This window comes from Leptodactylus fuscus, chromosome 5, assembly GCF_031893055.1.
Source record: "Leptodactylus fuscus isolate aLepFus1 chromosome 5, aLepFus1.hap2, whole genome shotgun sequence".
NCBI lineage: Eukaryota > Metazoa > Chordata > Amphibia > Anura > Leptodactylidae > Leptodactylus > Leptodactylus fuscus.
Window position 1 is genome coordinate 156,922,442 of NC_134269.1, and position 19,055 is coordinate 156,941,496.

At 37.0% G+C, this 19,055-nt stretch overlaps 1 protein-coding gene across 1 annotated transcript in view; it reads right to left on the reverse strand.

Moving 5' to 3' along the window:
* LOC142203618 (dynein axonemal heavy chain 3-like) overlaps positions 1-19,055 on the reverse strand; it is a 927,911-nt gene that overhangs the window by 865,485 nt on the left and 43,371 nt on the right. Inside the window, exons 3-4 of the mRNA XM_075274510.1 lie at positions 12,989-13,068; positions 10,748-10,865 (exon numbers count right to left, since the gene is read on the reverse strand). Coding sequence (XP_075130611.1) covers positions 10,748-10,865; positions 12,989-13,068 — 198 coding nt within the window. The remainder of the gene's footprint in view (positions 1-10,747; positions 10,866-12,988; positions 13,069-19,055) is intronic.

A 19,055-nucleotide genomic window follows, 5' to 3' on the forward strand; every position in this document is an offset into this window, starting at 1 on the left:
AAGTTGCAGGCCGGCTCCTGCGCGGCGATATCGCAGGAGCCGACCTGTTCGGGTGACAGCCGGGAGCCTACTGAGGCTCCCAGGCCTGTCACGGCTATATATTAGTATTGCGGCTGGGTCTATGACCAGCCGTAATACTAATACACAGAATGTCCCATAGACGGCAATACAACTGGGGGGGGGGGGGGGGGGATAAAATAGTTAAAAAAAAGCTTTAAAAATATATAATAAAAATATGAAATAAATAAAAGTTCTAAATCACCTCCTGTCCCTAGAATATATATAAAAGTAGAAAATCATATATCATAAACCACCGGGTTTTTTTTTTCAATAAAAGGTGATCTAAGCAATAGATATTCCCCAAAATGGTATAACTAAAAAGTACTTCTGGCCCCGCAAAAAAAAACACTCTATGCGTCCCCGTACAGCTGCAGGGTCACCTGTCAATGTGGCCTTGCAGCTGTTGCAAAACTACAACTCCCATATATTAAATATTTTACCAGTTTTTGCTTCAAAAATTTTTTTCCCTATTTTCCTCCTCTAAAACCTAGGTGCGTCTTGTAGTCCAGTGCGTCTTATAGTCCTAAAAATACGGTACATATGAAAACTGTAATTTAAGTTAAATTGTGTTTAAATTCTTTTAACAGCTGACAGAAGACAGTCAGTATAAGAGCTGACAGTGCTGTTGCTGTGATGTACTACCCGCGTTTCCAGAGCCTTTCTTATAAGACAACCTTCACTGGAAAGCAAATATTGATTTTATATTTAAATGCACTATTCTGATAAGCCTTGAAACACTCCAGTGCTCCCCAGATATTAAACACTATTGTATCTGTTAGTTCTATATGACAAAGCAGAGATGGAAAAACATACTAACTAGACCACAAGAATCCCAATACTGTCAGCTAGGACTGAGGACATTAGTTCATTATTGTCCGTTGGTCGTGGAAATGTCTATGATCATAACTTCACTATTAAGGAGTCATTATTTATGGCTGCTTATAGACAACAGCATCACCTTATTATCTATACTCTGACCCCTCTCTGCTGACTGCCTTATTTATTTATTTTTTGCTTGTTAACTATCCAACCGCTTGATTACTTTGTAATATGTCTGTACTGTCCAGTCAATTCTTTAATCCCCAATACATCCATTCATGGCTGCTATCTCACTAGGGTTATTGTACAAGCTCAGAAGATCCTGGAAGAATATGCAAAGAGCTTTAGGTGGTCACATAAGGCAGATGACGTATGAGGACATTTCCCAAGTCAAAAATGTTTCCATCAACAATCATTGATGACTAACAGTAACACATAAGGTTTTGGGCAAAGAGTTATTAGCTGCAAATAGTAGACACAAAACTCCGTATACAGTACACTTTATTACTTTATGCACACTTGTGATTTCAGTTTCCAGTACAGATTCCTTTGTGACCTATGTCAACCACAAGAGAATCGAAAACTGTTTACTGTGCAGATTCCTGGGTGGTTTATGGCAACCACCCATTAGAAATTAACTGAGAATATGGCCACACATTGTGAAAACAGTGTTTTCGGCTTCTGCAGGAAAAAGTTCTGTTTTACATTTTCAGAAAAGTAAATGAGATTGTGTTTAATGTCATCCAGACATTACAGAAAAAATTACTGTGGAGAAACATTTTTTTTTTTTTTAACATCATGTTCATTTTACCAGCATAAATGAGGGTGAAAATTAGAAGCACGGGGAAAAGCAGTGAAAAAAATGCTAATGTTTTTGCTGTACTTCTTTTTCGTTGAATTTTTAGCTGGGTAAGTATGGCCTTAGCAAGAGGGAACTTTCTCAGAGGCCTGCAATAAGAAGCAGTGGATCACAGGATTGACTGTTCAGCTCAGTATATGTCTTAGAGTGAATACAGTATCTAAATATTGTACAAAATCTGAATTTTCAGTTTGTTTCCAGAGTTTTCTGTTATGTAAATTCTTTACTTTTAATCAATGTCATTCACGATAAGTGGATTCTTTTAGATAATTAACAACTTTGGAATTTTTGTAAAGTCAAACAAATGCAAATAACAAGAAAGATAAACTAGGACAACTACTAAGTATAAAGATTCAGGCAAGATTAATCCATACTCGGAACCATGGGCTAGGAGCTTGAAGAAAACAATGACAATTAATCCTAAATTAATATTTAATATATTTATCAAAAGGAATAAACAGAGAATTATTCATCTTGAGAACACAAGGAATAAAACTTAAATGTCACAAGTACTCTCTTATTAAAGTTAAAAATATATATAAAAATGTCTTAAAACATTGACCAACCCATCGCTAAAGTATTATCGCTATTGTAAATAAGTGGTCTCTAACCAGTGGCTTACGGGCTGCATGTGGTTTCTGATCTCCTACAATGTGGGCTCACCATGACCATACAGAATACACTGACTTTAATAAAACTATAATATTCACAATATTATTAGCCTATTCTAACCTCTACATAGTGCCAGTTTCGGTTGTACAACCATTTTCTTCTAACACCTACATGGGTTATCCAGCTCTTTACCATTGATAACCTGTTTTTAGGATAGGCTTAAAACACGTTGAGGAGTTCTAATTTTTTTAGTTATAGATGGAATACATCTATTTTTTCTCCCTTCATTATCAAGGACACTTAATGAGGTTTAGTTGTATACTCAAGAATACTACTGATCCAGTCATACTTCCACCATATATAACCAACACACCAGCTTAGCTCAATAAATAAAAAATAAAAAAGTATACATGTACTTAAGTTTTCCATGAATTTAAGTATTTTCAGCTATTGTTCATGTTTATTGATGGTTGACAGAAGAATGATAACTTTGGAGTGAGTTTGGACAAATGGCTTCGGAAACTACTGCATGTACACAAATATACAGTATAAAGGAAGCACTGCATAAGTAGTTATATACACATCTTGGACTGAAGAGGAATCATTTGTGGTCCCTGGAGTGAGAAATGTCCTCCAGAGCCTTCAATTATTTACTCTTCACAGGCCATTTAGATGTGTCTACAATAGCTCAGTCAATGTATGATGGGCAATTAGTTCTCAACAGGACACACAGAAAATTATGGCCACCAACTTACTAATGTTATCCAAAGTGTAAACATAGACCCCACAGTTACATGATGTGCTAAATTCATTACAATGACAAACCATCTGTGAAGATTTAGCACATTTTCTTCTTATTACAGCAATTCTTCACTTTAGACCATTACTTTGTACCAGAAAACTAGTTCAAGTCGGTAATAAATTTGGCGCATACACTCGATCGAAATTCAATCCCTTTTATAGATGCTTTTGAAAAACATCTATCAAGGCGTAAGACTCTGTATTTTTTTGCACAAATCAGTAATACATTTATGTAAACTGTTTTGATGCAGGAAGGTGTAACTTTTGCCATAATTCTGGAACTTGTTCTTACCTTAGTCTCCATTATAATATATTGAACGGACCCTAATCTTTACTATCTCAAAGCTCCAGTATTGGGAGTATTGAGGGATTTTTTGTGATTCATTTTTTGTCCACATGACGATTCAGTTTTCACTGACTAAAGCTGGGTTGCACACGACTGTGTGCTAACTGGTTGCCGTGAATGAATTGTATAGATGGTGCACAGGGGACACATGGATGTCACCTGTGTGCTGCCCATGCACCGGCCATGCTTCTGTGGCCCCTTTTATTCAATGACTAGGAGCTGCGGAATCAGGGCTACAAAATTGGACAGAAATAGAACAGAAATTGGACATGTGAATGCACCCATTGACTCTCAAATCACATGACTGTTATTCACTTCATGTCATGTGAATAAGGCTTTAGTTCAGTTTATGCACAGATCAAAATAGGATTTTTTTCTGCTGGACCCTTGAGGTTCAGTATAGCAACAGAGCATGTTCCCATCAAAAGTTCCAATGATATACTGATGGGCCAGCGCAATAATATCAACTACTATTAGTGCAGATATCATAAATACTGATCCACCATTTAGTTTTTGTTGTTTCTTCACAATACTACGTACTTCTACAAAATACTTTTCTTATCTATATTGTTCTAACATATACACTATAAGGCTAATGACCTCGTGGTGAAACACATTAAAAAAACACTGTGTGAAAAAATGTCGGCGACGCATCACATGTTCAGCCACTATTTTACCTATATGGAAAACGCCAGTATAATTGACATGCTGCGCATGAATACACAGCTTTTCCAAAGCTGATTTTTTTTTCCCAATGTATGGATAGGATTAGTCAAAATCCCATTCACTTTGCAGGTAATGTAAAACGCAGCATTTTTGTAATGTGGGGCTTGACTCTAAGTGTAATATACTAAACTTACTATATACCGTAATAGTTATAATGTCTCAATTTAACATTCCATATAATATCCTAGATTCCTATAGTAACGTATGGAGTCGGAATAGATAGGAAACACTTCATAACACTTTTATTTTATAATTAGTAAAAAAAAAAAAAAACAGAAAAAAAATGATATTCCTGGTGGAACTATCTTTTGGAAATTAATGATCTGTAAGTCATTGTGTGTAATATTCCTCATATAAGAATTTCCATTTATTCAGAAACAGTTATTGTTACATATCTCCCTATTTAGACAACATTATTTGAGGAAGACTGGTTTTATTATCCGTGTGTGACTATCCACCAGAGACTAAAAATACTGAGGTACTGAGCTGCATAAGGGGGCGTATAAAATTATGCATGTTTATGAGATACAAAGATAAACAAAATATGCCTATTTATTTTATACTATGCCAAATCTGATGGTACAAGCCACAACGGAGAATTGCTTTTCAGTTTTCAAATGCAATCTGCCTTAGGAGACACACACATGGGTAATTTGCAGCAGAAGTGCCAAATGCTATTTTTACATAAATTAGCAAGTTGGTAAATTAGAATGTGTACTTTTTATTGAAATAAGACATAATAGCCTAAGTGTACTTATGGGTACACTTTACACCACACACCTGTTAAGCTACTTGTTATACACAATTATTACAGCAGCCTATAAACAATAGTGGAACAATAGTGCAACACTACAGCACAGAGCATTTGGGAATATCTATCTAAAAAATAGCAAACCAAGCGAATTCACACAGGGATGTCAAGTGCATTACAAGTCAAGAACCGTACGTAGGCTGTTAGAAGAGTCGGAGCTGTAGTTCATAGGAATCTTTGGAGCTGAGTCTATAGAATAGATTTTCAAGGCACATATTGCATTGATGTGTAATACAGCCATAATAATTGCATCTAAAAACAGTGAAGCGAATGACTGCCTAATAAATACACTATATGTCCCATCCACCCATATGCAATGTAGTTTCTGATCACTCATTTAACTTTTAATTAATCATAATAAAATTTGGTTATCACTCTGTTTTCACATTCAGGTGACGTTAGGTTCACATGAGCATTCGGTTTTCTGTTCAGGGGGTCCACTTGGCGATTCCCCCAAATGGAAACCAAATCCACTCAAAAAAGTGGTTACCCTTGGAAACTCAGGGACTTCATAGGACTATAAAGGGGTTGGCCGGGTTTCCACCCAAAATGGGTGGAAAAATGTGGAGAGAGAAGTGTTACGACTGGCAGGATACTTTAAAAAAAAACCTAAATAATAATAATATCCTGCGGAGCCCAACTGGGCTCCGAACCAGAGAGCACCCTGGTGTGAACAAGGTCTGACAGTTTAAGTCAATGCCAGGCTACAGCGCCATCTGGGTAAACACAGTAACTTAAAGATAAGATCTCTGCAGGACAGAGCAGCTTCACATGAATACAAAAGTCTTGCAGTTACTCCACTGCAAGACAAATTTAAACAAACTATGACCAAGTGCTCACAGTAGCTTTCTGGGCCACACCCACTATAGCTACCTGCAGTTTCAGCACCACAGGTAGCAGCCTGCCTAAGGTAGGAGATTCCCACAATACTGTCTAAAGGGAAGATTCCACAATTTTAACCAAAGGGTGGAGGTTCTCACTACCTACCTAACTAAGCAGCTTGCTGCCAAAACTAAAGTCTTGCACAGATGTGCACCGTATGGAATTTGAGACTGGAGCACCGAGCTGCCCAAACCTGCCTCCTTAAATGGAGGGAAGGTGGGCCTGAACAGCCAGCCTGGGTGCTCAAGCCAGTTGATCATAGGCTGACACTCCTGTAATTTAGGAACCACGCCTATGGGCTGCAAGGGAATTAACCCCTGCTATGCTGGACTGAGCAGTGACAGCTGAACAGGCTGCGACCCTGCTCTCTTGGCCACACTAGCCACACAGTCCTAACAAGAAGTACTACTTGCAGAACGTTTCTTTCCGCATTTATAAAGTGGAATGAGGAACAGAATCCCCAAGCAGAGACTGAGCACTAGTGTGACCCTAATCTGATGATGAATTTTGTCACAAACTTCAGTTGCAATTTCCAGGGTTTGCTCTTCCACTATCTTTTTAAAAATCCCATCCACTACACTGTTACTATACTGACAGCGGGATGGCCAGTGGCAATTTATCAGCTATTTATTTATCCCTTTATCTCTTGATCTCCAATTTTACATTTTGTTTTCAATAAATATTACTTTACTTTTGGATCTTGTCCTATTAGTTTAGGTTTCATAGAAACTTGAAAGAAATGCATTTTTCTCTATTCTTCATAACTGTGTCTCAGCGTTTTTAAACAATCTTTGTCAATAGGAAATTGCACTTTCATATAACATTCCTGACAATCTGCTGTCCTGACATAGAAATATTGGCCATATTAAATGTGTTTATTTCAGCAGAAGTAAATTGTTGTGTCTGTACTAGGAAGACACCCAGAAAACACATTGACTGACAGTGGAATATTGTTCCTCGTCCTTATTTCCATTTTACACTTCTGTCATTTTCTACTTTTAATCAAAGCAAGGCGATGAATGTGATTTGTACACATTGTTGGTTACTAAGATGTCTGCTCGGTAAGATCTGGACTTCAAGACTAGGGAGTATCAATAAACTTTTTCCAACTTTCTATTTAGTATCGCACATACGGTACTGAACTAGTGCATGACTCTGCTAAAGACTGGGAAGATTTAGGAGTTTAATTTATGATTTTTCCTCAGACGACTTTGAAATTTTAACATCTATGTACAGCAATCCGCTTTACTACTCCTCAGCTTGCAATTATTTGTGTCTGCAAATATTGCCCTAGTCATTAACTGCATCTATTATTGATGAGCTTCGTCCTATTATCTGGCGCACAGAATAAAATCTACCTTAATGTGGGATGAAGTATCTAAGAATAATAGTAAAAAACGTAATAATGTAAAGCAAGACATATTAGGAATATAGAGGCATGAACCAAGCATATAAAAAGATCAAAAGCCATTCAGAAGTCCAGTACATTTACATGGCAGGGAGGTAGATTAATATACTTTTACTAATATTGTGTTAATCCCGTTTAATAAAATAATAATTTTAAAATATATATATATATATATATATATATATATATATAGTGAAGTCTATTTTGAAAAGTACAATTTATTCCTATCCCTCCTCCTTCCCCTTCCCCTGCTCAGCTATTTCATATGGACATCTAACTGGTATATTAACATAACTGACTTAAATGTATGATAAATTAGACTTTTCTAATACCCTGGAGTATTGCTGCATAATACACTGCAATATAGCCTGAAGTCACTCAGTCCATTTAAAGTGGGCATGACACCATTTTCCCTTTATAATGTAAGCATATAGAAGATATAGTGCCTGAAATACTGGTAAATAACCTTTAATTTGATTATAGTATCCCCCTTATCAAGTTTAAAAGAATAAAATATGTCCCATGTTACGGAAACAACTAAATCTACTCTGAGACCTATAAACATCTGCTTGTGCCAAGGTGACAGGAAGATGGAAACAAGAGTTTAAAGACTTTTCCTTTATAAGAAGACAAGGTTCCAGAATATGCCATTGTTTCCTCATTAAAAAGAGTCCTACTTTTGAGACCACAATAAATACTTACAATGTAGGGGATGTACTGATAGCTCACTTGCATGGAGTTGTATTGTTCCTCCCTGCACAGTGAATGGCTGGGAACACCTCAATGCAGATGAAATACTGGTGAGATCTGGGTTCCTTCATTTTCATGATCATTGCGAGTCACAAAGATTCCACCCCACCTCTAAGAATGGTATGACAACTCCTAGAAATGATAGTAATACTTTCTTTCACCTGACACAAAGATTCTATTTACTGACCTAGTCCTGTATCTGAATACCCTGACCAAAACACCAAGGCTAAATGTCCCACCAGCTATGCTCCATCTATGTTCCTGGAGAAAGTTCTAACTCAGGTCTGGTTCACATCTGTGTTCAGTATTCTGTTTCGGGGAGTCCACTGAGGGACCCCCCTGAACAGAATACCGAACGCATTAACAAGCAGTGAGCTTATGAAAGGACACGGACCCCATAGACTATAATGGGATCCGTGTGTTTTCCTCGCGGTGTCTGCACGGAACATGAAGAGAGAAAAATACTTCATGAACTGCTTTTCTCTTCACATGACTCGTGCGGACACCACGCGGAAAACACACAGACCCCATTGTAGTCTGTGGGGTCCGTGTGCTTTCATAAGCTCATCGATTGTCAGTGCGTTCGGTATTCCGTTCGGGGGTCCCTATGTGGACTCATATAATGAAATAGCAAACGCAGATGTGAACCAGGCCTTAGCATCTAAATATGTGTAATAAACATAGTTAAAGGGGTTGGCCACCTTCAGACCAATATTGACAAACAAATGTACAATAAAAAGATGTACAATTTTCCAATATACTTTCTGTATCAATTCCTCATGGTGTTCTAGATCTCTGCTTGCTGTCACTCATTCTGTTAGTTCTAGAGGATAAAACTCTGACCATGGTCATGTGATTTGCGGTCCATGGTCATGTGATGAGCACACAGGTGCACAGCTGATTATCAGGCAGGTGTCTGATTACTGCGCTGTCACTATAACGAGCGGCACCTGTGTACTCATCACATGACCATGGACCGTAAATCACATGACCATGGACCGTAAATCACATGACCATGGTCAGACTTTTATCCACTAGAAGTAGCAGAATGAATGACAGCAAGCAGAGATCTAGAAAACCGCAAGGAATTGATACAGAAAGTATATTGGAAAATTGTATAACTTCGTATTATACATTTGTTTGTCAATATTGGTCTGAAAGTGGCTAACCTCTTTAAGAAGTGAATATGTTTGCTGCAATAAATAGTTCACTTATAATATTATGTGAGTGAACTACAGTACAAGAACCAGTACATTGTGTATTCTATACATAGTTAGAAGCTATATTAATATGCTGTATAAGAGTAAGCATCCTTTGCAGTCTTCATATAACATAACATGCTGTGTAATTCAATAGCTTTAATTTCAATGTTGAAGGAGTTATTGACTTATCCTGTATTGAACAGTGCGCATACTGATTAGAAAAGCTGTCGATATGTAGTGCAAAATAGGAGTATTTGCAACTATATAATGGGATAAAGCATTGTCTGTTGCATTCTGGTTCATATAACCATACACTGTCCTCCAGTGTCCTATCCCCCACCCATGCTTTTGTTCCCTGTCCTGATCAACACCATAAAAGGAGGCTATAGTAGTTAGTAATGGGTTAAGTATATTATTTATTGCTATCTAAAACTGTCTATACTCAATTTATTACTGTTGGTATATCCTGCTGAAACTGGAAGAAACTGCCAACAATATAATGGCGCCTCCTGGTTCTTATGCTGGTAGATAAGTCACTGACTTAATCAAGTATGCCTGTTTATACGGTTTCCTGTATGTTTTATGTTAAAGAGGTTGTGTCATTATGGACACTTATCCCTTATTCACAGGAGCACCAGTGTGATTGTGTGACCGGCACACCATTCACTACTATGGGGTTTCCAGGACTGCAATATCCAGCAGCGCCAGCAGTACTTTAGTAAGTGCACTAGCAAGAAGGAGGCATGGGGGACTTTAAGTCCACCATTCTCCTCATTACAGGGGGTCCCGGTAGTCAGACCCCAAGTGATTTGTCACTCAGGGAATATGTGGCATTAATGGCACAACCCCTTTAAGTTGAGGTGAGGGGATAGATGTTGGCCAAACCAGTGAATGAAACTATATACAACTGAAGTTCACATTCTTTATTCTATATTAATTGATCTAAAAATAGAAATGTTATAAAGATATATGTAAGACGTAATTGCCTTGTGCCCACAGAATGGACCCAAAGTATAACAGCTTACAAGTAATTATCAAATATTTATTGCCAGACTATTACACGATCTGTGTTAAATTCATTGAAATGCTGTCATTCTTTATATAACAACAAAAACAGAAAACTATAGATTAGACATAATAGCACATTGTATCACACGTATTACTCAAGAGGACATCCTTGTTAAATCAATAGTGACAAAACATTGCTATAAAAGGGTTTTATATTGGGTAACGTCTCTGTATAATATCTCTGCTGAGTGCTACCTTTTCCCTCAAAAGAGTCCAATCCAAGCCACATCTCATTTGTATCCAAGCTTTATTTCTCATGACTAAAGAATGCACAATATAATTTCATTTCATGCAAAAGGCATCGGAATCGGGTACATGACATTTGAAAGTCCTATCTTAGGAATCATCTTTTACTGAATTCACAGGATATCTTAAAAAAACATGACAACTTGATAATACTTACTTTCTCTTGCTCATTTTATGCAGTGCATTCTTCTTCTTGACAATTTGTAGCTCCTGATAAGGAGGCTTCTGACATAACAATCCAGTTGGATTTTCTTGCCTGCACAGTTCTGAATGCTCTAAAATGCAGCAAATCATTATATCAGTTCAATCTATGGGAAAGGGGGGAGGCAGACACTTATACTGGAAAAGTGGGAATCTCCTTTTAGTTCTGTAAGTAACACATCATGTCTTGCATGTATCGTATTTATACTTAACTTTGTAAAGACTTAGAGTACAGTAATACATATATATATATATATATATATATATATATATATATATATTTAAATATTTGTTCATTTTAAACTTCTCTATCACATGCTCAGAAATTAAACAATAGTATATAGAAAGAGCTATGAAATTTAATATAAAATTGTAATTTCTTAGGACAAATTCAAATCCTATAATCAATAGTCATCATTCACTTGAGGAACATTAATGTTTATGTATAGTTATGGCCAAAAGTTTTGAGACTGAAAATATTCTGATTTTCACAAAGTTTGCGGCTTTAGTGTTTTAGATTTTTTTTCTTGGTTTCTATGGTATACTGAAGAACAATGATGAGCATTTTATAAGTTTCTACACTTGATTGGCAAATACATCAAGTTTATATAAAACTTCAATATTCACAGTGTTATATTATAATTCAAGACTTCTGCGATTCACCGTGGCATGCTGGATATCAGCTTCTTGATCAAATCCTGACAGATGACAACCCATACTTGTTTAGTCAGTGCTTGGAGTTCATTACCATTTCTATATTTTTTGTCCACCAGCTTTTTCAGGAATGACCACAGGTTCCCAATGGGATTGAGATCTGGTGAGTTTCCTGGTCATGGACCCAAATGTTATGCTAGACTTCATCTTTTCTTGTCTAGACAATCATTCTTGCAGGTGTCCTATACAGTCTCAAGGGGGCTTCATCACAGAAAAATATCTTTACCCAAGTCCTCTGGAATCCAATCCCTGTATTTTCTGAGAATGGGTGTGAGCTATATCACTGAGATTCTGTCTTCCTAATTACATCAGGGAAGACAGGCTTGCACATTCTAGTGAGCACCCTCTATTGGTTTGCAACACTGAGGCACCTGACTTCCTAATTACATCATGGAAGACAGATTTGCATATTCTTCCCATTTTCTGAGAATGTCAGTTTTTACTGTATCTAACCATTCTCTAAGAGCAACTTCTCTTAACTATCCAGGAGCAATGTGGTAATGAATAATGTTTTTCTCCAGGATGATAGAGCATTATGTCACATGGCAGAAGTGATGTCTATACTTTATATCTATAGTTTACAAAATCCTGTAGCTTGTACCATGCCTGCTAAGCCTAATTATAGACTAACACTTGCCAACTTTTTTTTTTTTTTTCGGGGGGGGGTTTGCAGCAGTCACCTTGTTTACAATAAAAGATAACACATCCATAGATCATTGCATCCACTACTCACAATAGATGATGTTGCAGATTATTTGCCCTTTCCCTGCACAGAGAATGTCTAAAAATTCTCCAATAGACCTTAATGAACCTTAATCTATTGCTGCCTATGACTATGAAGTTGTAATTGCATGTCACTAAATGTTGTTTACAGAGCAAAGGAGAAACTCTGGCAATATTGTATTCTTCATAACCATATACAGAAAATAGAATAAAAAAACTAAAATAAGGAAATAAAAAATAGATTTTTTTCATTTTCTGTTTTTTGGGGGATTTCACAAACAAAACTTTAAGAAATGTTAAACAATATTACCTTACTTATAAAAGTTCAGCAGCCCCACAAGTTATAATTTATAGTGGAAAAGTACGCTAATATAATTCTCATTCACAACATCTTTATATAATGTATTGTCAGGATGAATAAATATATTATACTAAACTTAAAATTAAACTACGCAGCATTTACTACATAAATTGGTAACCAAAGAATAAAATGTGACTTGAAGATTAAGTGTTTAATAATGGAGCTATTAAATCTTTGTAAATGTTTTGCATTTTTACTAGACTATATTTAACTTTTTATTTCTAAGTGTTGTGTTTCCTCAATGTACTTTTCTCCTGTGGATTAAAACTAAACTTAAAATCACCCCATGCCATGTATACTGAACATACATAGATGTCTATACACACAGACACTTGGTAAAAACATAAAAACAAGAACAAACAAAGAAAATCTTAAGTGTATTGTACAATCTTGAAACACTCTTACCATTGTTGAGCTTGTAGACAGAATGTGTTGAGATGTTTCTGGCTGCTGGGCTATAGTTGTTGGCAATTGAATCACTATAAAGAAAATAATATATTTTTAGAAGAAATATTTCATTGAAAGTTTGGTATTTATGTGGTTTTCGCACCATAAAATTCAACTTTTATGGGACCCTAATTTTAGAGATCCCTCTTGCTTGATTCTCAGTAGTATGGTATCTAATTCCCTCATAGTTGTCATGAATCCCAACATTTTAAGGGAATACTGTAAAGTATCAGTGTTGTATATAGTACAGATGTGTATTACATGTCAAGTCTTAACATATTCTAAAGTGGTTTACATCCATAAAAAATTTCTGGAGATCTCAGAAGTTTTTAATCTATACTATTTCTCAGGCCCAGTTCACATCTGCGTTCGGTAGTCCACTTGGGAACCCCCCAAACGAAATACCAAATGCATTGACAAGCGGTGAGCAATGAAAGCACATGGACCCCATATACTATAATTGGGTCTGTGTGTTTTCCGTGCGGTGTCTGCACAAGTCATGCAGAGAGAAAAGTAGTTCTTTATATACTTTTCTCTGCGCATGCTCGGTGCGGAGACTGCATGGAAAACACACGGACCCCATTATAGTCTATAGGTTCCGTGTGCTTTCATAAGCTCACCGCTTGTCAATCCGTTCGATATTCTGTTCTGGGGGTCCCCAAGCAGACTCCCCGAATGGAATACTGAATGCAGATGTGAACCAGGCCTTAGAATAGAATGGTAGATTTTGTGGTGGTTGAAAATTTTAGATATTGTGATAATAACAAAGGAAAGTAACAAATAGAATTAGGCTTTCTTTTCTCCAACCTTAGCATTTACCAAACTACAATCAAACCAACTATAACTTAATAAACCCTGAAATAAGTGTTGTGAGTAATGATCCTTTACAGCACAGAGATACTGCTGACTGTCTGCGTCTTCCTAAAGTGCGGCTGATTTCTCCTGCAAATATCACAGTGGATTAATGAGTCAGCGCAGAACAGCCATCAACCAAGTTAGCAAAACTTAACCTCATTTCTTTCTTATTTCTGTGGTAGGAACATTACTGATTTCTTCCTGAACCTAATTCTTTTCAGTTCCTATTTTGATCCAGTGTTTTTTTTTCTTCTCTACCTCTCCGTTCCAACCGCCAGTAAATTTCAGGTAAATTTCATTAATGGGACTAGAAGTGCAGCATTTCCTAAATTATTCCCAGCACCAGGTCTACAATAAAGACGTTAGCAAGACACAAAACTTGATATCAGTTGCAGAAAACTGTTCTTCACAAGACGAAGGTTCACAAGTCAACATTATGTATAATATTGATACAAGTATGTAAAGTGTAGAATTTAAGATTGTTGCGTAATTTGATATGAGAGTAAAGTGAATTGTGCTAAAGCAAACATTATGCATTCTTGTAGGTGATAAACATTGAATATTTCAGACAACTATACTGAAATTTATATTGCTGACACAGGTACACAGTATTATCAAACAATAATAACAACAACTGAAAAGTTATGAGATTAGATAAATGGACTGCATGATTGGAAATGCAATTATTTTATACAATATACATGTCAGGAGAGCTAACATGTCCTCTTTAGGATTTCATGTGACTTACATTTAAAGTTTGCTACATCATGGTATAGAACAAGTTAACTCCCTATCTGTACCATTGGGATAGTAACATGTCAATGGCAATAATCTCCATAATACTTCTTAACTTGGTGCTTTAAGTCTAAGGCGCTATGTTATGTTATGTTATGTGAGATATAGGAATCCTCTAAGTTTTTTCTTTTCTTTCCAAGACACTTTACTTTGGCTAACAAAAACACAGCAAAATCTGCAACAAAAAATGCTCCGTTTTCGCTCCATGGGGCTGTAACTTAAGGATTTTGCACTCTTAGACCGTCAGCGGCTAAAACTTACATGCAGATTTTGTTGTGTTTTTTTGAGCCAAAGCCAAGAATGGCTACAAAAGGAATAGAAAATATATAGAAAGTACTTATACTTCTACTTTTTGCTCAATCCATTCCTGGCTTTGACTCAACAAATGAAGGGTCCTAGCCTAAGACTAAGGCCCCACGTAGCGGGCCACAGCAAAAAAGCACTATGGGAAAAACCATGGCCGCAACGTAAGGAATAAAAAAAAGTCAAGTTAAACTTTGCTACATCTGTAAATTATACACTATAATATAGACTGAAGCCCCATGTTGCAGAAATACAGTGTATTGGAATGCTGTACACACATTGTGGGGAAAAAAGAACTGCGGAAAAGCTGCATTTTCTAAATTTCACAAGCTTTTTTTCCTATATATTTAATAGGAAAGAAAAACTCCAATCCAATAGGTCAGAAAAATACTTTATTGAATTCATTGTATAGAATGGTTGAACCCTACTTTTTGTTTAAACAATATGATGATGTAATGCTTCATCGCACTAATCCTGTATCCTCTTTGTTTTAGCTTTCATCTCTTGCTATGAGTGGCACTTATGTCTAACCTTCTATTCAATTGTTTCCTTCATACTATAGTAGTTTACAATATATACACCAGCTTCATTACTATAGTAATTGGATGTATTAGACTCGTAATCATTGTCATGTAGTGTATTGCAGATAAAGTATTCATTGACAGGTATATGCTGGTCTGCATCACTTTATTAACATCTTTATTTAATATTAGCTTATTCTTTATGTAATGAACGAAGGATATAATTTACAGAATTGGTTAAAGCTGGTACCATTGACAATAAGGCCACTGCTACTGTTACTAAACAGTTTCCTCTGATCATGGAAGAAATTCATTATAGGACAGACATAAAACTGGAGTGAGTTCTGGCTACTGCGTTTGAGCCTGGGGCGGTCATTGACAGCCAGATTCCAGAAAGATAGCTGAAGTTTGAAGCCACCATAAGTAGACAATGTTAATTAATGTTGGCTATGGGCACAGTTTGCTACTTATGAAAATCTACAGAGACTAGTTAAGAAAATGCATGCACATCTTATAATTCAAGTTTTGCTGAAATATTATTTATACCATGTGAGGGTCTGTCCTTTACTTCAGCTTTAGGCAAGAAGATCATAAAATTCCAAAATACTTAAAAATCCAAATTACCAAGGTTTAAAGAGAGTCTGTCATGAGGAGACGTGATATCAAACCAGTCCCAGTACATTGAAGGGTACATTATGCTGAGCACTATCGTCCCTTTAGATAAGAGGTCCCCAACCACAGGGCCGTGGACCGGTACTGGGCTGTTTATCACTTGGTGCCAAGCTGGTCCGGTCATCGGGGATCTCTGTTTGGTTACTAGGTGTTGCTGAAGCTCCTATGCTGTGTGTAATACATAGCATAGGAGCCCCCCAGTTAATAGTATTACCTGTGTGTGGGGACTGTTATTAACTATTACAGTAACCCTAATAGTGCCAATCCCTCCCCTGCTAAAACCCTGCCCCGAAAGTCTCACCCCCAGCCTGGCCATGGGAAAACTGACCTACATTTAAGTGGTCCTTGGTAGAAAAATGTGAAGTGGAAGGACCAGCAACCCAGATTCGGTGATAAATCTGGTAATAAGGAACTGCGCTCCCCTCAAAGATTAGTAAACACGAATTTATTGGTAAAGGCAAACTCACACAACGCGTTTCAGGCATCAGACTACGCCCTTCCTCAGGTGCAATAGTTTCTGTACCGCTGAGCTGATTGCTTGGTAGAAAAATTGATATGGACCGCTGCTTTAGAAAGTCCAATAAATACATCACTTCTTTGAAAAAGGCCTTTAAAAATGTGGCTGATTTGATGTTGAGTTTCATTTTTAGCCATTCATTAATTTGTTGTGCATCCACGTATTACAAAAAATATTATGTCAGATTTCTACCCCCATCCCTGAATGCGATCACCAAACCCTTTTCGGTAAAATGACAACAGTTTTAAGGCTTTTCACAAAAAAGTCTGCAGAGGTGTAAAATAGCAGGGTGTAGAACTTTTTAAAAAATTATGATAGTGACATAAAAAATAAAAAAAAATTCTGAAAATTTGTTTAATAAAAGTTTCATAAAACTTATTTTAATATATATATTCCCTTTAAAACGTCTACATTTCAATATTAGACATGGCTTTTTGTAGTCTTGCTAAAAACACGGACAGAAAAACACTGAATATATGGCCCAAACTGTCCGCACCATTCATCAAACTCAACATACCCTGTACGTCCTATATTCTTTGATTCAAAATGGAAAAAGAACATAGCATAAGATTACCACATTGTAATTCTAAAAATTTCATACGACAAATTCTTTTTTAATATATTATGGCCATAATACCTATCCTAAAGTATAAACCAAGCCATTCATCTAAATGAATCTGAATGTACAGGATTAAGGATGGTGTGCTTCAAGCCATTTCTAAAGAATGTAATTTAAAATGTGCACTACTAAACCCAAAAGATGGATTAAACCCTTTATTAAAATTTATAAACAGTGGGAAAAAATGCACAAAAGTCCATTTATAATGAAGTGCTCTATAAAAAGAGAAATCTAAGTCCTTGAACAGTAATTTTCAACTCCTGAGTGGTAAAATGTGCTCGGTGGCTAAATATGGGTGTCGTATTCATGCTATAATTTCACAATCCAACAGATCATTTTCTATGTCCGCATCCTTGCAAATGAGGCAAATAATATGGAATGTGAAAGAATGATTTGTGCTATCAATGACATCTGGAGCTTTGGTACTGCAGTTATTAGCTGATATTTTTTCACCCAGCAGCAGAGACTAAAATCAATCATTGTGATAACGAAGCATGGCATAAGTCGTCTGCACTGTCATTTCAATCTGATTAATCTCACATCCACAGACCTTTACCTTATAGAAGCAATTGTTCCCATTTAATCAAAAAGGAACGTTCATGCTAATACCATACATTAATAAACATAATTGAAACTTTAAGCATTAAATGAAATATGAGACTACGGACTCCGGACAACTATATTGTTCTCCTTAGTATACATACACTTAAAGATAATCTCAATTTATATAAATATGTGTCACTGTATGGCTTCCTAGTATGTATTTAACTGGAACTTGATACGTTTAGTTTTTTTAAATGTAGATTGTGAGCCCCATAAAGGGCTCATAATGTACATTTTTCCCTATCAGTATGTCTTTGGAGTATGGGAGGAAATCCACGCAAACACAGGGTGAATATAAAAACTTGCAGATGGTGTCCTTGGCAGGATTCAAATCCAGGACTCCATGTATATGTCTCTTCTGTTATGCATGTCTATGATGTAGCTGACTGATCAATGGTAAGATTGCTTATACAAGAAATCTATAAGTATCAAGACTAACACATAAACTGCTCCATCTTTGGGCATTAAATATATTATATTGACATAAAATATAATGCAGAGCACATATTTTCACCTGTGGTTAATAACCCAGCTCCCCCATTATATAAAGATTGACAGGCTGCAATGTGAGGCAGCAGTTACCAAAAACGGGGCTTCATCTGACTCGGTGTTAGGATCGGGTCTCGCAGGGTTCCATCACGGCGCACAGCGCCACCTGCGGGCCAATCCGAACCTCGCCCTCGGCGTTGTGTAATAGGATGTCTGGAGTCTAAGTCCAGTTTTCGGCCCTCTGAGCATGCTCAGGCATTTTGGAGCCGCTCAGAGGCTAAGTGCCGTTCTCTCCCCACTGAGCATGCTCAGGCATTCTGGGTCCGCTCTGAGGCTAAGTCCCAGTTTGGCCTTACTGGGCATGTTCGGTGATGTTATGACACCGCCCCTGTTGGGCGGGGATTAGCCTTTAAAAGGTGTGAGCCGACGCCCGCCCGGCGCTCACACTTTATCTGAAAAACACATAAGACAGGAGGTTATGTCAGGAGCTCTAGGCTGCTTCCAGTAGCTAGGCAGGTTCCATCTAGTGCTGTTAGCAAGACCTTTAAGTCCTGAATGTTCTGGCAGCTCCACACTACGGCTCGGTGCAGTGGACTCTGTACCAGCCGGTGGACTGGCAGCAGGCTTGGTCTCTTTAGCTAGGCT